Here is a 24,459-nt window from a genome sequence, read left to right on the forward strand (position 1 = left end):
ACTCTTTGGCCCTTCAGGACGGCCTCCCAAGGGACTCTGTCAACCAGGCTCCTAAACAGGCCAAAGTCTGCCTTCCAGAAGCCCAAGGTAGCAGTTCTGCTAATCCCCCTCCTTACGTCTCCAAGAATCAAAAACTCTATCTAATTTCATGGTCGCTATGCCCAAGACAGCCTCCAACCATCACATTACACACAAGTCCTTCTCTGTTCACAAAAAACAGGTCCGGCAGGGCACCATCCCTAGTTGGCTCCCTCACCAACTGTGTCAGGAAGTTATCTTCCAACCACTCCAGGAACCTCCTGGACTGTTTCCTCTCCACTGTATTGTATTTCCAGCAGACATCTGGGAAGATGAAGTCGCCCATGGAAACAAGGGCTAGTGATAGTGAGACTTCTCCCAGCTGCTTATAGTATATTTCATCTGTCTCTTCATCCTGGTTGGGTGGCCTGTAACAGACTCCCACCATGATATCTGCCTTGTCGGCTTTCCCCCTAATTCTTACCCATAATCACTCGACCTTTTCATCAGCATCATCAAGCTCTAGACAGTCAAAACACTCCCTAACATAGAGGGCTACCCCACCGCCTCTCCTTCCTCGCCTGTCCCTTCTGAAGAGCTTATAGCCATCCATTGCAGCACTCCAGTCGTGAGACTCATCCCACCATGTTGATTGCAACTATATTATAGTTTTCCAGCTGCACAATGGCTTCCAGCTCCTCCTGTTTGTTGCCCCTGCTGTGAGCATTGGTGTAGGTGCACTTCAGTTAGGCTATTGATCCTGCCACCTTTTTTTGGGGAGAAGCCCTAATTCCTATGTGACTGTTCTAAGGCGCTTCCATGGTTTCTAACACATCAACAACCCTTGTGTCTTTTCTGCCATGTGGATCTCCATCCCCTATCTCCACTGAGATGGCTAGGGGTGCTGCATGCATTAGTTACAGGGACGTTTCAAATGTGCTCCAGTGTACTCAGCACATCGTGGAGCAGACTGAAGGACCTCGCTAGCACACTGTCCCTCAAACATTGGCATGTTGCCCTCAGGCTTATATCTAGCAAGCCTGATTTTATCCCTTTCCCCCTTCAAATCTAGTTTAAAGCTCTTTCAATGAGCCCTGCTAACTCCTGCGTAAAGATCCTTTTCCACCTTTGAGACAGGTGTACCCCATCTCTCTCTAGGAGGCCTGGTGTCGCGTACACAGACCCATGATCAAAAAATCCAAAATTTTGCCAGTGACACCAGCCTCGGAGACAGTTATTGATCTGCTGGGTCTTCCTGTTTCTTCCCTCATCATTCCCTGCAACTGGAAGGATAGAGGAGAACACTACTTGTGCTCCTGATCCCTTAACCAGTCGTCCCAAGGCCCTGAAGCCTCTTTTGATCGCCTTTGGACTTCTTATCGCAACTTCATCACTGCCTACATGAAAAAGCAATAATGGATAATAATCCAAGGGCTGTACCAGGGTAGGAATTTTCCTTGTCATATCTTTAACCCAGGCCCAGTATATAATAGAAGTCAAGGTTTAATTACGAAAAAAGTGTAACACCAGCCAGTTCTAAGAAAGCAAACCGAAGAGAGACTGATATTTGGGGTTTTGTTATTGTTACTTAAGGAATACAAGTATCAACGCTGTATTTATTTTTTTGTTTTTCCTGGAAAATTTATCCTAAACCAGAGGTTAACAGTTTCACAATATCACATTTTGTGACAGTTTCCCCAAGGACCAATAGTCTGGTTGACACACATGATCACTCTAAGGGGGTGAACTTGACAAACAGGGTATTTCCTAAAAATACGATACTAAAGTGAAAGGAAATCTATTGAAAAGTTCTCCTAAGAGCTACCTAATATAAAGACATTGCCTCTGGCTCCAGAAGTTTCCTGCTACAAATTCTTGGAAGCTGGCAAAATTCTGGGCAAGTTGCGTTATATGTTTGCTCTTTTCGTAAAACACTTCTTCAAATCTCTGCCTTTTAGTATCTCTCAAAGATAGGATACTGGCCTGGACATACCATTTATCTAGTGCAGCCCAATATTCTTAACAGGAACATTCTATAATCTAATTAAAAACTTAAACACACCGCTGATTTTTTTGAAAAGACGTGGAAGTATCAGGTAGTTCATAATCTAGAGAAAACTACATAGAAAATATCACTAGACAACAGTAATAATGTAAGGATATTTTAAAACAAATACTTCCTCTGCAGATGTCACTTGTACTCACAAGACAGAGCATCTGAAAAATCAAATGATAGAGTGCAAAGCAGATAGCTTCCTATGATTCCAAAAGCTTATCTGGAAATCAGGATTAGCAGTGATGACATACGTAAGCAAATAAAGTAAGCGAAATATTTTTCTGGCACTATTATTTGCATGACAGGCATTCACATTTTACATTTTGTAGTCAATATATGCATTAAAATCCTCTCCATGCTCCAGGAAAGAGTTCTCTATCTGTGTATACGTTATCACTTATCACTCTCAGATGCACAACTCTCACACTGTAAAAGGAAAGGTAAAGGGATAATAGGTACCTTTCATTAATATGGCAAAAAATCCAAAACAAAAGAATGAGCTAACAGAACAATCAACTGTTATTACCAAATACCTTGAGATGTGTTGCTCGCTTAAAGGCTTTATTGCACACATGGCAAACATGTATTCTTTCCTTGCCATGAACCTCTTTACTATGGTGCATCAACATGGTGGCTGAAGAAAAGGTTTGACTACACTCAAAACACTGGTGCACGCGACCTTCTTTTTCTGCTTGACTGCTTTTAGTCACGTTAGGAGAAACCTCTGTCACCTGTAACAATTTACAAAAACACTGTCAAATAATTTCATAGGCACATCCACAACAGTGGTTTATTTTTCAAAATCTACCTCAACGTGACCGATTTTTGGAGAGTACTTGCAAAAGCAACTTACCTACACAAAGGAAATAAATAAGTTGTATGTAAATATGAACTTGCATTTCATTGCTCTTAAGAATGACACATATGTGTATTTTAAGAAAACAGAAAGATTGTAACTATGATCAAATTCATTTATGCATTATAAATAGAATGTGTTTGTAGCAATATTTTCCTACATTCAATTTTATATTCCTGAGCATCTCAGATGATTCTCACATTTCTCACTGAACAAAATTCAAAGCCAAAAACATTTCAGACAAAAAAGAAAGTATCTCTGATTTACAGAGGAGAAGAATATTTTCAATTTGTTTAATTTCTTCACTGGGGACTCTATTTTCGTAAGGCAGTAAAGCTCCGAGCTACCAACACAAAGTTCCAGAAGTACTGAAACACAATGAAAAGTTGATAGAATTTGAATGGGGTTGTGTTGCATTTTTGTTTTGTTATAATCAATGAGGAGTGTTTGGAAAAATTTCACTTTCTTCAAATAAAATAACACAAAATTCCTTCAACTTTATAGATACAAAAGAATCTTGAATACGTTAACTTATAGAAAAAAACAAATGAAGATGAAGGAAAGATAAAGGTAGTAGTACTCTAAATGAATTATTCAGCATGAACTAAACTTGAAAAGATACAGAACATAGTTAGAATATTAACCATACTAGAAAGTAAAGATGCAATATAAAACATATTGAAAGAAATGACAAAAAAAATCCCATGTGCCTGCGTGCACGCGTGTGTGTGTGTGTGTGTTTGTTTCCAACTAGTTTGAAGCTCTTGGGAAAAGGGTGAAATATTGAAAGTCAATCAATACAGTCACCATGATTAAATAAAACAGATGACATCACAGGAAAACTAGTTTACATTACTGCTACATTTTGACTGTTATTACAATACTGCTACTCAGACACAGTCACACTTTAAAAGTGACATTATAATAAGCCTTATGAAATGGCACCCTAATTTATGAAAGCATATATATTGAAAGACACAAAATCTAGTTTTAAATTCAGAAGAGTAAGAAAATATGTTCATGTTAAATTTTAAAACATCCACCTTCACAGAGTATTTGAACACTAACATTGTTAAGAACTCACACTCATAAGCATATGCAAATGTAAAAATCATATGCACAAGATGTTGTCAGAAACATAGAATAGTTCAAGTTGGAAGGGATGGCTTGAGATCATCTAGTCCAGTGTCCCTAGAGCACATTCAGGGCCATGCCCAGACACATTTTGAATATCACAAAGGATAGAGACTCTACAACCTCCCTGGACAACCTCTTCCAGGGTTCAACCACCCTCACAGTAAAACAGGGTTTCTTTATGCTCAGACTGAATTATTTTCATTTGTGCCCATTGCCTCTTGTCCTTTCACTGGGTATCACCAGGAAGAGTCTGGCTCCGTCTGCTTTACTCCCTCCCATCAGGTATTTATGCACATTGATAAGAACCCCCCACCCAGAGCCTGCTCTCTTTTAAGCTGAACAGTCCCAGCTCTCTCAGCCTCTCCTTCTATGTCGGATGCTCCAATCCCTTAATCATCTTTGTAGCCCTCCACTGCACTCACTCCTATATATCCATGCCTCTCCTGTACTGGGGGGCCCAGGACTGGACACAGCACTCTAGATGATGTGTTCTCACTGGTACTGAGAAGAGGGGAGCATCAACCCTTTTGACCAGCTGGCAACGCTCTTCTTAATGCATCCCAGGATGGCGTTGGCCTTCTTTGCTGCATTGCTGGCTCACGGTCAACTACTTGCCCACCAGTACCCCTGGTCCTTCTTTGAAAAGCTGCTTTCCTGCTGCCCTCAGTGTGTACTAGTGCATGGGGTTGTCCTTCTCTAGGGGCAGGACTTTGCACCTCCCTTTGCTGATCTTCATGAAGATCCTGTTGGCCCAATTCTCCAGCCTGTCAAGGTCCCTCCGCATGGCAGCACACCCATTCAGTCTGTCAACCACTCCTTCCAGTTTTCTATCATCTGTAAACCTGCCGAACATGCAGTCTGTTCTATCACGCACATCACTAATGAAAAACATTAATGAATAGTAGTGGCCCCAGTATTTGAACCTGGGGGAACACCACTAGTGACTGGCCTTGAGATGGACTTTGTTTCATGGATCAGAACCTCTTCATGCCTAGCAGTTCAGGCAGTTTTCAATCCACCTCACTGTTCCATTTAGCTAGCCCATACTTCATCAGCTTGCCTACAAGGAGGTTATGGGAGACAACATCAAAAGCCTTACTAAAGTCAAGACAAACCACATCCACTGCTCCCCTCATCCAGCAAGCCAGTCATCTCATTGTGGAAGGCTCTCAGGTCAGTTAGGCATGTTTTCCCCTCCATAAATCTCTGCTTCTTGTCCTTCATGTGTTTGGAAATGCTTTCCAGGATTATTTGCTCCAACACCTTCCCAGGGATTGAGGTGAGGCTGACTGACCTGTAATTCCCCACATTCTCCAACCTGCCCTTCTTGAAGGCAGGAGTAACTCTTGCTTTCTCCACGTCCTCAGGAACCTCTCCCAACCACCATGACTTTTCAAAGATAATAGACAGTGGTCTGATGATGACATCAGCAAGCTCCCTCAGCACTCATGAATGTATCCCATCACCAATGGATTTGTGCATGATCCCCCTCTATTGAGGGTAGATATTCAGTGTTCCACCCTTTCCCACTGATCTTGGTGATCTGGGATTGCAGAAAACAAAAATGAAGCAAACCAGTAAAAATGAAGCAAAAAGAGACACTCAGTACATCACCCTTTTTCAAGTTTTCTGTCACCAGGTCCTCTGCCCCAATCAGCAGCAAGACAATGCATCTTCCTTTTGCTGCTGATATACCTGTAAAAGTCCATCTTGTTACATATTATGTCCCTTTCAGAGTCAACTCCAGATGGGCGTTGGGTTTCCTAAACTCATCCCTGCCTCCTTGAATGGTGTCTCTGTACTCCTTCAAAGTCACCTGATCCTGATTCCACTTATGTATGCTGCTTCTTTAAATCTGGGTTTTGTCAGGAGCTCCTTGTTCCTCCATGCTGGCCTCCTGTCGCCTTTGACTTCCTACACATTGGGATTGACGATTCTTTAGCTTGGAGGAGGACAACATTTAAAATCAACCAGCTCTCCTGGTCCTCTTTCTCTCCAGGTCTGCTTACCATACGATTATTCCAAGCAGAACCCTGAACAGACCAAAGTCTGCTCTCCTCATGCCCAGGGTTGTGATCCTGCTATTTGTCTTATTTCCTTCCCTCAGGATCCTGAGCTTCACCATCTCATGGTCACTGCAACAAAGGACGTCCCTGACCTTCACATTCCTAATCAGTTCTTCCTTGTTTGCAATTATCAGGCCCAGAAGAACACTTTCACTTGCTGGCTTCAGTCATATGTATCAGGAAGTTATCATCAACGCACTCCAGAAATTTCCCAGATTCCTTTTGCCCTGCTTGTTGCCCTTCCAGAAGCAGATCTTAGGCAGGTTCAAGTAACCCATGTGGACCAGGGACTGCAAATCACAGATTCGTTTAGGTTGGAAAGGACCTCTTGAGATCATCTAGTCCAACTCGTCTACTCAAGAAGGGACACTCTACTCAGCTAGGACACTTTGCCCAAGATCAAGATGAAAACCTCATCTTCTATCTGTTTCTGATCTGTAGCAGATGGCTAGTATTCATGACAGTGCCACCCATGTTGGTTTGCTTGCCAATCCTTACCCGTAAGGTCTCAGTTGGCTCACCCTCCAGGCAGAGCTCCATGCATTCCTGCTGCCGTCTTGCCAGTCTGTCCTTCCTAAAGATCCTGAATCCAGCCACGGCAGCGCTTCAGTTGTGTGAGCTGTAGCACCTTGTCTCTCTGATTCCAATGAGATCACAGCCCTGCAACTGCATGCAGACCTCTAACTCCTCCTGTTTTTTCCCCATGCTGCATGCATCAGCGTACAGGCACTTCAGAGAGGCCCAAATTGTCAGTTGTGACAATTTTTCCAAGAAAAGTGTTGAAGTTTCTTCTATTATATTGTTGTCTCGGCACCTTTATTCATACACATACACTTGAGGTAGGCCCCCTCCCTTCAGCGCTTATTATTTTTGAGGTTTCTCTTGCCCATATCAGCCACAACTTGCCCACATCTTGCCCTTTGCTTGCCAATCCAGTCCACCACTTCTTCACTTGATTGTGGGTCACCATCTGCCTCTCCCATTTTTCCTATTTTAGAGCTTGCATTACCAGGTTAGTTGAAAACATTCATTTTGCCTTCAACAAGAGAAGTCTGAACTACTTTTTCTAATATTAATACTGTATTACATATGCAAAAGTTTCTATTGAAATTCAAATACATAAGAAGTTGAAAAGACTTCATACTGCTCCACTATTGAAGCAATTTGGTTACTAAAAGAGAAAGGAAAAGATGTAGCAATAGGTGCTATGTTTTTCCATAGTGCTCAACTTTGTCTATTTTTATTATCTAATTACAAACTTACTTGGAAATTTTTGGAGCAGTCTGTGTTGACAGCATGGTTATGTAATTTGTAGAAAGAAACACATTAATTGCATTTCTTTTTTGTATATAAAAAAAGTGTTTTTAACTCAAAACTGAAAACGGAATCTAGGTGACTAAGAAGTCACAATTAACCTCTTCCCAATACTCTTACTTGGAAATGACATCAGCCTTCCTGCTTCAGGATATAGAGGAATCATTCCAGTATTTTGATTACATAATGTCCTTTACCCACAAAAGATACAGAAATATATTGCATCTACCTGATACGTTATTTCATCAGAGTTTGCAGATGCTGAATGGGGTGTATGGCTCACCAGTATGACTTGCTGTGAGCCTGACCCACTTTGGCTAGCGAGACTGGAATCTGTGAGTATAGCAGGGAACTGCTGACCCTGTCAAAGAGGGGAGAAAAGAAAAAGAAAGGTACAATAACTGTAGTTAAGCAGCTAGCTGTAGTCATGTAAATTATTTTTATACCTCAAAACTACTTTTTTTTTTTCCCTTGAAAAAGTCCATTCCAGAATCCTATTTGAACAAATACTACTGTTTTCTTTCCTTTTCTCCTTCCATTTTAAGTCTACCAATTGAAGGGTAACAACAGCTGGAAATCTGTAAGAGTAGAGATTCAGTTCTGATTAATTTTTCCCAGCCTTGCATCAATTGCTGAATGTCTCAGCCTTCCCTTGTCTTTGTCTCTCTAGCTGATACTTTCTTTAACCCCTCTATTCTGCTTTCCTGCATGGTCTTCCCACAATATTTCCCTTTTTTTAAATCTCTTAATTAAACCTACTTCCAAAGTACATGAAATCAAGGTACAAAATTACTAATTAAGACACACAATTACTAATATCACACTACTTCTATTTCTACATTACCGTTAAAGACTTTTCAATTTCCCCAGGAAACACAGTACCTTTATGTACTACCTGTCTACTTATCAAGATTCCTGCAACATAGACTGTGTTTGCATAGTACCCAGAACAATGTTACATTTTTATTTATGCTTGCCTTAACATCAGGCATAGTGTCTTATTAATAAACATCAACACTGCCAAATGTAACTGCTTAAACTATTACAAAGTCTGAAATGAAACCGCATGTTGCTTTGTTACTCTGTGATGCCAGAAATCACAAATATGTCACAAGAACTATTTAAGAAGTCTTTTCTTCCCCTCCCCAGAGCAAAACTGCAGAGAGGGAAGCATATAACCATCCTCAGACTTTGCTTCACCAGGTTTAATTATACCATATGCTAGACAAATAGCCTATCATTTATATACATTTACATGTTTTAATTTGGGTCAAAAAGTAAAAAACAATCTAAACCTAGTTCAGCCAAGAAAGTAGAAGAAACTGCCCAAGTTTTCAGATGTCAAATCTACACTGAAATGCCAACCACACAATGACCCTAAATTTTCACTTTCTAGTCTTCTAATATTGTTTACTGATTGGGTTTTTTCCCCTCTCCGCTCTATGCATTCTATTTGCCAACACATCTTTAGCTCTTGATGACACCACATTAGATTATGATAAAAACAAAACTAGTGCTAAAGCTTCTGGAGGGATGATAGTCCATACAGCACTATTCTTATAAAAATTTCTTATAACGCTACCTGTTATTAAAGACAGTCTATTTAATTTAAATTCTGTCCTGTTATTTGCTGCGAAAGGAACTGTCGCAACTGCTCTTCAACTCTCATGTTCACAAGAAGTAAACGAAAAATTTACCAGATTAAACAATAAAAAGTTTAGGAATACTAAGATATATTACTGAATAGCGATGATGAAGTACACAGTTTAGTTTATCACTAAAAATTGATCTCAAACAATGTTTGAAACAGTAGAACCTATCTGTTCATTGCAAAAAAAAAAAAACCCTGCAAAATTTATCTGTATTTCTGTTTAAATATTTTATGCTTCTAGATGCCAGTGCGCACACACTGTTGTCAGAAAGAAGGAAAGTTAACTGAGTTTTCAAATACAACGTCTTTACAGGACAAAATTATTTTCTAAGCAAAATCTCCTATTCCTGACCTGTAAGACAGTAATGTTAGTTTATCTGTCACTTCAGAAAAGCATTTCTTACCTGTGAAGTGATATTAAGTGTAACTGCATCAAGACCACCTGACAACATTCCCTGAGTGTCAGCAAGAGTCAAGGTGACACTACCATCTCCTCCGACTCCTGATGAAGACATTACCAAATTCTGGGCAGAAACTGTAGACTGAGATATGGGTGTTGTTGAAGGAAGGCTCGTTCCACCTGTTGTATTAAGTTCTGGAATATATGCAAAATAGTAAAAAAAAAAAAAAAAAAAAAAAAAAAATCTGTTACATACATAAACTCTTAGCTGCAAACTTATTTTAATTGAACTTAATTTCTATTTCTCTTTTGTTAGGCCTTTCTATTTTGGAAGCAAATAAATCAGTTAAACAGCTAATCATGTGTCAAAAAGTGTCAGAGAGTCAGATGATAAAATTAGAAAAATTACATTTAAATATAGCTTGATGGACATCACACTGCAAAGCAATAACTTTGTAACATGGCGTGTGGGAGATGACTCAATGCCAAAAAGACACCTGAAGAAGTTTCAGGTTACACATTTCTGTAGTGTGACCACCTTCAGTGAAATACACTTTGACTCGTAGCACTAAAACCAAAATTTGAAAACTCCGTAACCCAACGCTCCCATCCTATCCTTGCAACACGGTTGATAATCTATACTAGCAAAAAAGGCCAGTGTATTGCTAATAGGTATTTCATTACAGTTTATAGATTATACAGATTACAAAGATTGTAATAGCTCTGTAATAGTTTTTTATATATTCTCCAACATGTGACTAGAGGCCTCACAGCTCTCAGTTTATAATAAGCCTCAAAAACCTGAGAAGATGAGACAGAAGTTATAACAAAACTGTCTGGTTTTACTATTTCATTTACTAATTCACTACACAAGAGCATGTCTTAACATTCTAATCGTACAGGATACGCTGGGGTAAGCCTCCCCCAGTATGACATTAAAGCAGATTTGCTTTATAGATGTATATGTGCACTAAAGGAAGCTATGAAAGGAGACAGACGAAAGGAAAAGGAAGACAGAAAATTTAAGTATGCATAAGAGTGAAGAAAATTATTTACATATCAGTAATAAGTCTGTATTAGTGCAAACTGCTGCAACCAATCAGTGCAACCAATGCAACCTGCTGCACTGGTTGAAAGTATGAATGACTATATACATACACACACGTGTTTGTGTGTATATATAAAAAGAAATTCATATGCATATTTAAAATATCAAAATTTGAATACTAGATCAAATTTGATATAAAGGACATTTTATCATGTCTGCAGCACATTAGCAGATTTCTTCATCCTTCAATTTACAGAAATAGTCCTTCAATATTCCTGTAACTGCCTCAAAGTACTAATTTTAGATACACCTTCTTGTTTTCATTTTCTTCTTACTCTGTGGAGTAAAGCTCATTTAAATTGGCATAACAATTTAAGGCCAGTGAGAAAACACAGAGCCATGTAGTTCCTGAAGCGTAATGTGCAAGATTATACCATTTCAGATTTAGTTACCTGGTCTAACATCTATTTTTTAACAAAATGTTATTATCGTTAATTAGAAAAATCATTGTATGCATACCTGGAGCATTTAGTGAAGTGCCCTGAGAAAGAAGCTGGTCATTGCTTATAGTTAATGTAGCACCTGTAGTCTGACTGTTGATAGTTGGCGCTGTCAGCCTTAAGCCACTATTCAGATCACTGCTTCCAGAATTATGCTGAATAAGATCTTGGCCTGAATAGAAATTAGTCCTATTATAACTGGAAATGTCTCAACGTTACTCTGCTACTGTACTTAGAACTATAAAAAAGTAATCATAAAATAACAAAAGTAGAAAATACAACCAAAATAAAAAATTCATTTCTACACATGAAGATTTTTATGCAGAGGGTCAACAAGTTTTTAATACAGATGTAATTATGCGTATCTAGATAGTAACATGTAGAGAAATGCCTGTGCGTATTAATAATTACACAAATACTGATCTTGCTTAGTTAGATTGAAGGCACCAACTCCATGAAACCATATAACCTAGCAAACTAAAGGCTAATGGTTAAAATGTGAGGGTTTTTTTTGTTTTGTTTTTTGTTTTTTGTTTTTTTTTTACATCTACTATATAGATAATGAATTGCATTGAACTTGTCCTCTTTTGGAAAAAACATCACTTTCACAGTGTTAATTTTGTGGAATGGTCAACAAACATAGAACATACAGAAACCAAAAGCAGATTCTATCAGTTGTTGGACAGCTGTACTCCATTATCTTAATGAGCGAACATCCATTAACAAGCAGGAAAAACATAGATGGGGGAACATAACACCTTAACATGGACATTATTGTCATGACACTTAAAAAAACTAAACATGTCACAGAAAACAGAAAAAGAGAAGAGAAAAAGAAATAAAGAAAAAAGAAAAAAGAAAGAGAAAAGCACTGAAGACTATACTGGATCTATTAAAGAAATGTAACGATACAAAATACAAACTGTCTTTGGCAGAAGTGGAAAGCTATTTATAATGTATATAGGATCAGTCTCTTAAAGGCAGTAAGAAAATTGGTCTGAATTTTTTCACAAGAAACCTGAAGTATTAACTACGTATTATAAAGGCTGAACCGTATACCTCAAAAAATGGTCAGAACATCTATTAGAACATGGTTCCACAGGCGTTTAAACAAAACTAGATTAAGTAAACTTATCTCCAATGCCTGCCATACTTTTTCCCACCCCAGTATTATCCAGGAGTTGCACTACCTCAAGTGAGGCACCGCGAGCAAATAAGAACTGGTTATATGGGCTTTGCCACTGAGAAAAGTATCTGTTGAACCAACACTATGAATAAAATAGGAAACCAACCTAACACGCCTCCTCAAATCAAATGTATTTGGTTTTCAAAAGCAGATATGGGGAATATCTTTTAAAGCTGATGAATATAAAAAAAATACACCATGGGAAAGCTGTGGACAGTGAAAATATCCTCAAATGCCACTGTATAGCTACTTTATAAAATGGAGATCTGGTATCATTAAACATCATTAAAAATACCAACCAGATATTGTAAGAGTGATTTCTTGGGGACTTCCTGATGAGCTTGTAGTACTAGAACCCGAAGCATGAGCTAGAACTTGACTCAAACTGGAATTATTTATGGTCAATGTTATCTCATGTTGTCCATTTGAAGATGATACCATACCCTGTGAAGTCATGACTTGAGAGATGTCCTGTGCACCTAAATACAAGCGGGTAGAACAAAAAAAAAAAAAAAAAAAAAATCCATGAAGATCGTTTTTTTATAATAGATACAATTTTTAAAGCAATTAATATATTCTTTTCTAAACTACTATTAAAGATGTAGCCAGGGGAAGATGTTAGAACTTGTACTTTAAAGAAGAAATTGTTTTCATATCCAATTTATTCCTCTGCAGGTTAAGATCTTCAGAACAAAGATTTTGTATGTTTCTAAAGACTAAATGTTGTTCAATATTTTCATTATATAGTCCACCTTCTGAAAAAATCATATTCAAAAATGGTAAAACAAAGCCGTAAAATTTGCTGAATATGCTGATACAAGAACTGTATGCTTATTTGGGGGAGGGGGGCAGATTTTCTCACTGTGGGTAACACCGTAACTAAAACTAAGACATTCAAAGCACAATAAAACTATTGACACTGCTTACCACTAGCATTGGTTGTCAGCACAGACTCTTGCTCCGATAGGGATCCTATTGTCATGTTAGCAGAAGATGTTACTGTGGGCTGCAAAGACAGGCCTGATATAGGCTGAATAACCACATTAGCTGGCACTGCATTTTCTGTTGCCTGGAGGGAGGCATTTTGTGGAGCCATACTGGGATCCCCAGTTAGCTGCTGAGCAAGTAAATTACTCTGCTGTAACGTCTGCTGTAGAATACTTGGATCAATCTGAAAAGCAAGTTTTCAATCTGATCAATCTGAAGTTAACAAATATGGATTTAGTCTTAACATAAATCTAGAATTCAAAGGGTTGCACATAGAGTATATATAATATACAAACTTTATAATTAAACATTTTAAACTCAAATTTATTTTTTAAGTGTCTGTATATAGCCAGTCTCCAAAGTCACTATACAAACAGTCTTCAGCTGTAGATTCTTCCCTCCCTTCCCTCAGCAAAATGTTTGGGAAATCAAGATCGTAGTTACATATGAGAATGCTGGGCACCAGGTACCCACAAAGCTGGGATCCTGTACTGTCTTACTGCTGCATGTAACGCTTATCACTGTCTTCAGGTCTTTGAAAGTGAAAAGGCATGGAGCAGAGAGAAGACCGATATCAGAAATTATCTATTTTTTCAGCTCTTAGGGTCATTAAGGTCTCAGTTCACAGTCAAATATCTGTTCTTGATAGTTAAAAATAGACATTTTACTCTTTAGGGATGAGTGTTTGGGGACTGGGGGAAACAAAATTAAAATACGGTTTTCTTCATTTTATCCTAAAAACTTCTTTAGTAGACAGACTCTGAGCAACCCAATGCAACTCTGAAGAGGACCCTTCCCTGACCTTGGGGTGGACCTGGTGACCTCCAGAGGTCTCTTCCAACCTCAATGATTCTGTGAAACCAATCAAACACAACCCAGTTTGTCAAAATTGTTCTTTCACATAATTTTAAATATAAATTTTTAAATGTAATCATCACACCTTTATCTGTTGTTCATTTTACAAGCTCAATGGGAATTTAAATTGTGAATCCAAGTATTAAAAACTTGCCAAATAACACCGGTGTGTTATGTTAAGGAAAAGAACGTTCTGTGCAATAATTTGGGTTGGTTTGTTTCTGGGGGGGGTTCTTCTGGGGGAGGGGGTGGGGAGCTTTAGCCTAAAATGCTTTTAAAGTGAAAAGACAAAATGCAATTAAAAGAAAAAATATGGATTTTTAAGCAATCTGCCAAAATCCCAGAGGTGTTAAAAAAAAACCCCTGAAAAACTGAAAGAAACCAGAACAGGAAAAAATCACCACCGTGCAGCTATTGTCTAAGTCTTCTAACATGGTACAATTGATACAGCATGGTATTTCCACGTGCTTCACTCAACTCAAGAGAACTCTTCCACAAGTACGTACGCTCATTAAATCTCCTTTAGACCTCAATGTGACTCTGTAAAATTAAAAGCAAGAAACTGCAAGCAACCTACCTGTAATGTTATGTTGTTAATACTGGTGGCATCTATTCCAGAAATTTGAACATTTTGTCCAACTAGATTAGCAGCAAGTTGTAACTGTATTCCTTCAAGAGTGGCCAAGCTACCATCTGTCAAGGACACAGTTAAGTCACCTCCAGCTACCAAAGAAAACAGTCATATTATAATGTTTTTCTTTATCATTACTGACTGCCTCTTCTAGCTTGTTTATTTTTATAAATTAAATCAATACAAAAGCTACACACACACACATTTATTTATGCCAAGAAAATAATTTGAAGCAGATGATTGCCTATTTCAATGCTTCATAAATTCTATGCGATTAATGATTGTTATTATTTAAGCACTAGCTAGCATCTTACAAAACAAGAACCACGCCAGAGTAGCTTTGGAAACCTGGAGAAATTTGGTATAAATTTCGTTGGAGAGTGTGCCACGCCTAAATACAAGCAGCACTCACACATGATACGTACATTCTGACTCTGAACATACACATGAAAGCTACTGCCACATTTTTGCACAGCTCAAACATTGTTCAAGAAGGTGTCAAAGTTCATCCTATGTACTCACATGGATGGAAATAAAAGCACATTAGCATTTGAAATACAAAATCTTTAGAACTTAGAAAGCTCCTAATTTCAGAAGTTGAATAGACCGTCTCTACAAAAGGTCTTGAGAGAATATATGGAAAAAGTCACCTTATGTTTGACATACCTTCTTCTCCAAACACTTTCAGTAAGATCAACCAGTCTCCTTTGGTTGATGCTTCGAAAACATCTATCTATCTATCCTTCCCTCTCCATAATCCTTTAGTACAATCAATTTGCTTTACAATGCACCCAAGAAATACCTGCTCTGGGCAAAACACAAATCACTAATCTCGATTTAAGAAGGCTCCTCCCTCTTTCTAGGACGTCTGAACATGCTAGAAACTCCTCCTTACTGTGTTCACTCAAAAATCCAAGCGAACATCAGACAGTTTTTAATCACAAATTTATCACAAACGGTGCCTGTCAAGTAACATTTACCAGTATCTTCTGAACAACCAACAGTTTGCTGGTTCTGGACAACAATTTAGGTTAAATCAGGTAAGCTGGAATGACTACAGTTAAATATGAGACTCATACATAACTGTGAATTTGTGGGCATACCTTCAAAATCATAGATATGTACTGAAAAAAGTGCCAAAGTACAGAAAATCAAAGTCTCACTTTCAGAAGTGATGGACAGACAGTCCAAGACCCACAATTTAAGTAGTAAGTAAGTAAAAGAACCAGGGAACATTTCCAGACACCTGAACACCATTCTTCTCTTAAAACCGCATCCTGTCCCAACTTTGCCTGAGGCCAGCTAGCACTTACAGGAACAACTCCTGAAAGCAATTTAGCAGTTAGCAAGGATCATTCTCAAAAGGTCATTTACTTGCAACATGAAGCACGTTGGATATTCTGTGCCAGTTGGCCTCAGAGTCAAAGAATGGTTGTGGCACATTTAATGTGCTAATGCAGCTGTAGTCACTGTCAATTGGTAAGACCTAGTAAGACTTCGTATCCTAGGCATTTAATTATTTAGCATACATGCCTACACTAGAAGTTTTTTGTATCGCTAAAGTGTTTCCTTGTTTTGTTTTTTTAGTTGGGTTTTTTGGGGGTGTGTGGTTTTTTTCTTTTTATTTTGGTCCATTAACTACGCATGTACAGCAAAGCATTACTTAAAACACACTCTTCATTATTTATGTAAATAACTAGCATAGACAAACTTTTCTTTGCTCTATGACCTAATGCTTGAATACAAAATACATCTTGCGGAAGGGAAAGCTTACAGAATAACTGTTTTGCTTCTCTCCTTTTTCAGAAAAGGCAAGAGTATTACCAGAAAGAATACACGTACTCCAGCTATTTGTTATCTGTATTTCCCTCCTTTCTGCAGCGTAACACTACAACAAAACTGAAGAGATCTTTTTAGGTGAACTGCATACATTTTCCTCTTCATTCTTAAATAAATTTATTTCTATTTATGTCACCACCGTGCATCAAATCACGAATTCAGTACAACTCTTACCTCTTTGGAAGTAGTGTTTGGCATAATTTTCTGAACTCTAATACAAAGCAAAGTTCAGTACTTGATCTCAACACCACCACCAAAAAGTAATCCATTTTTACCTGACACTGAAGCAGGCAGGATAGCCTGGCCCACAAGTCCTTGCTGAAGTAAATTTTGATCAAACTGACTCGTCAAAACAGAGTTATTCATGATGAAAACATTAGGGTCTGTTGAGGATGAATTAAGAAGACTGACTGGTTGTAGTCCCTCAGCTGAAGTACGGGCAACAGGCTTCCTAACTTTCTTTGTCTCTGGTTTATAATGACACTGTATGTGGGTTTTTCTGCGCCCTGAAGTACGAAACCGTAAATCACAGTGTGGACATTTAAAAGGCTTTGCTCCTGTATGCAGACGCATGTGGACTTTTAGACTTCCTTTTGTAGAAAAAGAATTACTGCATACATGACAACTGAAGAGCTTCTGGCCTGGAAAAGTTTCAAAAACAGAAAAATAAGTGATAAAACCTCTAAAAATCAATAGCACTGTACCAACAATTCAAAAAAATACAGATTCTTCACTCATTTGAACAGAATAAATTGGAAATAACTAGCCTTTTTCTTTACAGTTTTGGTTGCTTTTCAAATGAATCAAGGATCTCAATGAAGGGTATCTTAATTTTTTCCTATTTCTAAAAGTTAATATGCTGTTAAAACTTCCATGCAGAATCTTATTTGGTCACCTTGATGTCTCTGTTCTCATCATCATCTCTCACCTTCCTGACTAATCAAGTTTGAACTACATAGCGCATAAAACTGGAGAATTAAAAGTTTAATCTCAACCTCTTGAGCATTTGGCTTCTCCTTACTTAGCCACTCGTTTCCTTTTTAATTCCAGCAGCTTTATTCTTCTGTTTCAGCCTTTACCTCAATACTGACTAGTATTAATGGATTGCAAGTAAGAAACGAATAAAATCTGTAAGTGAGATAATATTCTAAAACAAAATACCAACCATCTTAAAGTAATCTAGAAGTCCAAAAATCTGGTCTATACACACAGTCATCTTTCTCTGCTCTCCTTTCAGATCGTGTAAGATTTAAAAATAAATCCTTGGTCTCAAATGGAATTTTTAACATACTACAAGTAACAACAGTTAACTTCGGAGTCCGTTTCATTAACCATATGCGCAATTGTAAAACGCACAAAAAGCATAATGTAAATATCTGGCAGAAAACATGCCACTGTAGCTGAAAACCCATTTTTTGCATTTTTGAAAAAAGCTCATAATGCACCTTTGTAAAACTGTAGCCAGTTTTAGAAATTAATTGGTTTAGGATTGGGTTTATTACAGAAGTTCAATGGTAAGAAGAAAACAAGTATGAAAGATTTAAAGAGGTTTTTTTTAATTTATGCAAAATTGGGGTTGAAAAATACTACTAACTAAAATCAGACCTCTCTCAGGAATACAACGAAACTACTGTAAAAACCTAAATATTACAAAAATCAGGTTTACATTCAACTTGCATGATTCAAATAGCTAAATACTCAAATTTTTTGTACTCTTTCAATCTACTTAGCAGCACAAACATTAACGTTCATAATTTTTTTCTTTATTTTATAAAATCCTCCAACTCCACCCTCTTGCTCAGGAAAATCATTTAGCATTGAACTGCTACCACAGATTTGAAATTAAAATATTACAGATACATACATAGTTTTTCCAGGAGCTAAGACTATGACTGCTTTATAAGCCTAATATGGAAGGCTGTAATAATATGGTTTATTAACAATATCATAATATAATTCATTTGATGATGCAGTAAGTACCAAATTTCACCTAGCACTGCCATTCATAGTGCCATTTCCGAGATCACAGTGAAACATACCATTCCTTGCAAAATCCTCAGTTAAAACAGCCTGTCAAGAAAGTAACTGGTTTCTAAACAAAGACATTCAAAATCTTACTGACCTGTGTGCGTTTTAACATGACAATCCAGAGTGGATTTTACAGTGAAACTCTTTCCACATTCTTCACACTTATACGGCTTCTCTCCAGTATGGATACGAACATGCCTAAGAATTCCAGAATACATCTATATATGAATTTCTACTTTTATATCAGTCTGTAAAAATACTTATTTTGTATCTTACTGGTTTTAGAATTAATTGAGTACTTATATTAACATTACATTAAGCAGAACTAGTAAAGAAGATTATTTAAGCATTTGCCTTTTTCAAACTGATTTTAAAATGTTTTTATATGCAAGTCCTATAGCAAGAAAAAAAAGATTATTCTAAAACTTCATAATAATCATTTCAATACTGCAGGAAAAGAAATACGAAAAGGTTGGTTTAGTCATGTTCAGAATATATAACATTTTGACACATTTTTAAACCGTTCTGAAAAAGAAGAATGTATGTAAATATGAGGCAAACTTTAGCTTAGGCATAAAAAAGTTATTTGAAACTGTTACTGCTAAGTTTCTGTTGAACAATTTATAAAATTAAAAATACACAAAACTTTTCCATTCCTTACCTGACTAAATCACTGGGTTTTTTAAAGCTTTTGGGGCAATAACTACAACAGTTGGCATATTTGGGCTCTGCTTCCAGTTCCGCTTGCTTATCTTTGATCTCACTAATTCTGTCTTTCTCCGCAGCAGACTGGACAAGAACTTTTTCTGAGACAGTGGCACTTTCTCGAGGCCTAATCTTTGCCAGTTCTGCTGTTTCTTCTTCTGTAAAAGTTATGACACCAGGACGAGATTTTCTGGAAGTTCTTTCAGAGTTTTCATCATCATCTTCAACACATCCAACTATTAAAAAAAAAAAATACACACATCTGTTTAGTTTAATCTTCAGCTGAAACTGCATAAATAGAAAGGTTTATTATTAAACACATGGCCACTACATTACGTGCTTGGACTTAAATCTCTTTCAGAGGTCTAACTACTCATGTCTATATTTCTTCTAAATAAAGCTGGATTTATAATTCTTATTTTTACAATAATAGAATACAGGTATAAGTAATTTAGGACAAAACACGTCCTACTCCTGGAAAACTGATTTCTTTAAACAATTTACATAACAGAGCAATTTCAGTGGCTGTGGACATTAGACATTATCCATGCTGGAACGCTAATTTGTAACATTACTGTTACAGCATTCGTGTAATCCACTGAAACATTTGTACTTGTGTTGTAGTAAGGACTGTAAGAGTAAAAATGAAATAATTTACCTCCCCCTCCTGTTTCTGTAGCTGCTGCTACAGCTGAGGAGACTGCCTGATGTTTTTTCATATGTTTTTTGCAGTGAACTGTTGTTCGAAAGCTTTCATCACAGAATGGGCACTTGTAAGGCTTCATGCTCATGTGAGTTGCCATGTGCCTCGTAAGGCTGCCATTAGTTGTGAAGGAGGTATTGCAAATGCTACAGCTGAATGCTTTAACTCCTTAAAGTAACAGAAACAAATAAGTAGCATGCCATTTGTTTAAGTTTACTTACAAAACCCAAACGTGAGTTAAGCTAACATAGAGCTGGTATACTCTTGTTACCTGTATGAGTCTTCTCATGTGACTTAAGAACTCCTGAGGAAACAAAGCCACGGCCACAGAGTTGGCATTTATAAGGTTTCTCACCAGTATGTGATCGTACGTGTTGTTTCAAATGGCTGGATTTCTTAAAACCCTTGTTGCAATATTCACATCTATCAGAAGAAAATTGTTTTCATTAGTTGTATATAATTACTAGCCATAAAAGATTCAGGAAATTCTGTGACAGAACCTAAAAGTGTAACAAACCTATACGAACGCCTGCTTTGATCTTCATTATCCTCAAGAAAATGAGGCCGTTGGGTATGCAAGTCAAGTTCTTCTTGCGATGACTGATCTTGTATCAAGCGAGTAGTCTAGAAATCAAAGCCTCAAGTAAATTTCAGTAATGCAATACTGAAATAAAGTCACACAAATAGGCGAGAAAAGATTATAGCATTTACAGTCAACACAAGTAATCAAAATGATACTTTCATAAATTTTTTACAAGAAATTAAGAGTGCAATATGATACCTCACTCTTTCATAGTGAGAAGGAAAGCAGCAAAATGTGTGCCTACTGAATCAGAATAAACAGACGATGTGGTGCACTTACACCTCCCTGTCAATCTAGACAAAAACATGTCTCGAGTCTCGTAGATTTTTCTGGTGTTTGAGGGGTTAAATTTAACACTAAAGCAGCTATTTTAAACAGTATGAGCCTCACACTGAGTAGTAAAATGCACAGTGGTGCTGAAAGACTTCACTTCTTTTTGAACAGGTTTTTCCTCTAAGCAAAAATTATCACAGAATAATCCTTGAGAATGACAGCACATTGTAAGATTTGAAGAGAAGAAAACTCCAAAGCATGTACGCTGAAATTACTCAAACTCTTCCAGATCCTAAAACCCACCTCAGTCCTCTGACTGACATTTGTCCTTTGCAAACATGGATGAAAGGACAATAATTAGAGAACAAGTCTTATGAGGAGCGGCTGAGGGAACTGGGGTTGTTCAGCCTGGAGAAGAGGAGGCTGAGGGGAGACCTCATCACGCTCTACAACTACCTGAAAGGAGGTTGTAGTGAGGTGGGGGTTGGTCTCTTCTGCCAACTAACTAGCGATAGGACAAGAGGAAATGGCCTCAAGTTGTGCCAGGGGAGGTTTAGGTTGGATATTAGGAAAAATTTCTTTACTGAAAGAGTGGTCAGGCCTTGGAACAGGCTGCCCAGGGAAGTGGTAGAGTCACCATCCCTGGAAGTATTTAAAAGACGTGTAGATGAGGTGCTTAGGGACATGGTTTAGTGGGCATGGTAGTGTTGGGTTGACGGTTGGACTCGATGATCTTAGAGGTCTTTTCCAACCTTAATGATTCTATGATTCTAATTCATGCAGGTCATCACGGTAAACACATTACTACAGATAGTCTTCATGCTAGGTACTGCTACCATCACAGAAAGTTACATTTAAACTGTGTTTTAAGCAATTAAGCTCTTTTACAAATTTAACCAGATGAGAATCACGGAAGACCATCACACACTGCAACATGCAAGCTCCATGAATGATCACTACAAATTTGTAATGTTATTTTTATTGCTTGATCATATCTCTACCCATAGAAATTAAATAATTAGGACAGAATATAGTGCAATAATGTAAAATTATTTTATAACATTAGGTCCTTTCCTTAGTATTAGACTTATGATCCAACTTCATAGCATTACATCCTTTTTAAACCTAAAGCATCAAAACGTAAAACTTTTTTAGAAACATGTAGCCAGGTCAGTTATCCTCCCTCCCCGCCCTTTTGTTTTCCAGCTGTTAAACATAAGCAATCTAGAAAAGAAAACACGAAACTTTTCTGAATTCTCAGTTTACCTAATCACCAATGAAATAGCTCAAAGAAACTCATCACTGAACACAGAACAATGAATTCTGCCTTCCAGCAGTACTTACTACGTTAATAGTGTCTGTATTTGGAACCTGAAGAAGGGCTGGTGGATGGTAACTCGTTGAAAGAGCCTGAGATTCAAGTGTGCTTGAATCCTGCAGCTGCTGTACAGCTGGAAATTGAGTCTGTTGATTGTAGCTGTCATTCACTGTAAAACCTGCCAGAAATTAAACAGTCACAAACTTGGAAAATACACTGAACTGGACTTTGAATAACACCACACTTTTTTGAAGACTACCTTCAAAAGAGATTAAGTAGTATTACCATATAGTAAGACTCATTTTATACTCTTCACCGTTGAGTGGCAAAATACACAAATGTTTCTGGCATCTACGTAATATGCATAATAGGGTTACTTACCATTAGCTGGAATTCTATTGGAAAATCTCCTCCACAGAAAAACACTGTTTGAAGTTTCTTCGGGGTGCCACAATTACCTTAGAGCCATTGAAATTTTGAATTTCTTGTATGTAAGCATGCATGTGTCAAACAGGTTGACCCATCTCCCTTTATCCACGTTGGTACCACGCTCCCTTAACTACACTGGAAGCCGATCACAAGGATGCAAAGCTCAGTGGGGAGGATGGCGGGTGAGTGGAGGAGATGACCCAATAGGAGAACTCCAGTTTCTGATAAAGTAACCCCATTTTCTCCTACTTTGGATCTCCTCCACATATTCCCACTCTTTAGATAATAGTAAAGTAGAGCCTCTCAAAGGCAAACTGCAAAGTAAAAAATAAACATATTTTTATTCACATTTCCAGTATAAAGACCTGAAATTTTTATTCAGTTTTGTTCTTCTGAAATATCAGATCTTAATCACCTCCTCTTCTAAATGAATGAATGAAATGATAGTATCAATGATTCAGAGCTAGGGAAGTATAGCTCAGATTGCAGGGTTTTTTAACGCTATTAGAGATGTCCTTTTATCAACCCCTCTAAGCCCGAATACTTCTAATATAAAAAAAAAAATCAATGTTATGTGGGAAAAAAATGAAACCACAAGTATCAGTAATTAAGATAAGGGCAGCAATTTTACTATTTCTGTGCAGTTTGCCTTTAGTGGACAAAAAGGGTGAAGATTATGAAAACAGGGTAGAAAAAAAAACCACATCAGATGATCACAGCATCAAAGGCCAAAAAGCAATGCTTAAAGAATGTTCTGAATTACACTATATCAAAAACTGGGATGGGTTAAGTTTAAGCAGAAATTTTCCCAAAAGACACTTTTCACAGCAGAAGAATACTGTTACCAATATAGGAAAAAAACCTACTTGTATGCTATTGCTTACACCATAGAATGAAAACTAACAAATGTAAACAAATCTTGAAAGCAGTATTCGTCAGGTTGTAATTTACCACCAAACCTAATGCTGCAACTTGTATATTATTTTCTTTCCTAGAACTATCAAGATTACAAGAAAAAAAAGATTCAACAAGCTGAACCTTGCACCCCAATTACTCTTAGTGAAATGACAAAATAAAAAAGTGGCCTGAAGAACAGTGATGCAAAGCTTCATGGTGATAAGGGAGCTGCTAATTTCTATTTTCAAATACATTTTAAAAGCACCTTTATGGAAAAATGGTATTCCCACTACACTTGATTAGAACACAAAAAAACAAGCCTCAAGAAACTGAAGCAAAAGTGATGCCACTTCCATGCCCTACATGGAAAAAAAGGATGTAACTATGAAATGTACAAAAAAACAGCTATCTAAAAAAACTGAAACTTTTTTTAATCGGTAAGTAATTTTTACTAGCTAAAAAGGAAAAAATAAGTTACTATACCATGACCTGTTTCACTTCACAGTGTTTTAATAAAAGCAATTATTGACATCCTGAAAAATTTCCCAGGATCATGCAACAAAATGCTCAGGAAGAAAAGTTCTGAATATAGAGGTATTTTGGGACAAACTGAAGAAAGAAATACTACTTCTGAAAGTAGCTCTGGAATAAATATAAACCAACGCTGTAACACGAATATACATAATGCATCCCCATTTTGCTCAATACCTAGTACGAAGGTCAATTTCCACTCAAAATTTTTAAAAGATCTGACAATTTTGAGCATGCTAAAGGCATTTGCTACCACCACACTATTTCTACAGAAGAGCATTAAAAAACAAACAAAAAAAACCATCAAAAAAACCAGATGTTAAGTCTGAGAGAGACAGAAATAAATTTCAGAACCTTTATTTTCTGCTCTTGTTTTCATCATTATATGTTGTTTCCCAGAAGCTTTTGCTTAATCTGCAAAGAACAGAGAGCATCTTCAGCTCTGTGT

At 37.3% G+C, this 24,459-nt stretch overlaps 1 protein-coding gene across 1 annotated transcript in view; it reads right to left on the bottom strand.

The window, feature by feature from the left end:
* Window positions 1–22,897, bottom strand: part of LOC104075518 (zinc finger protein 236-like) — a gene marked incomplete at both ends in the record, with an annotated part of 28,605 nt that extends 5,708 nt beyond the window's left edge. The window contains 15 exons of the mRNA XM_009576050.1: window positions 2,608–2,805; window positions 7,677–7,808; window positions 9,503–9,693; window positions 11,066–11,218; window positions 12,532–12,711; window positions 13,160–13,403; window positions 14,652–14,797; window positions 16,820–17,185; window positions 18,667–18,770; window positions 19,234–19,513; window positions 19,936–20,148; window positions 20,252–20,403; window positions 20,498–20,604; window positions 22,181–22,332; window positions 22,833–22,897. Coding sequence (XP_009574345.1) covers window positions 2,608–2,805; window positions 7,677–7,808; window positions 9,503–9,693; window positions 11,066–11,218; window positions 12,532–12,711; window positions 13,160–13,403; window positions 14,652–14,797; window positions 16,820–17,185; window positions 18,667–18,770; window positions 19,234–19,513; window positions 19,936–20,148; window positions 20,252–20,403; window positions 20,498–20,604; window positions 22,181–22,332; window positions 22,833–22,897 — 2,683 coding nt within the window. The remainder of the gene's footprint in view (window positions 1–2,607; window positions 2,806–7,676; window positions 7,809–9,502; window positions 9,694–11,065; window positions 11,219–12,531; window positions 12,712–13,159; window positions 13,404–14,651; window positions 14,798–16,819; window positions 17,186–18,666; window positions 18,771–19,233; window positions 19,514–19,935; window positions 20,149–20,251; window positions 20,404–20,497; window positions 20,605–22,180; window positions 22,333–22,832) is intronic.
* Between the last annotated feature and the right edge of the window lie 1,562 nt (window positions 22,898–24,459).

The sequence above is a fragment of the Fulmarus glacialis genome, unplaced genomic scaffold (genome assembly GCF_000690835.1).
Source record: "Fulmarus glacialis isolate BGI_N327 unplaced genomic scaffold, ASM69083v1 scaffold6224, whole genome shotgun sequence".
Classification (NCBI taxonomy): domain Eukaryota; kingdom Metazoa; phylum Chordata; class Aves; order Procellariiformes; family Procellariidae; genus Fulmarus; species Fulmarus glacialis.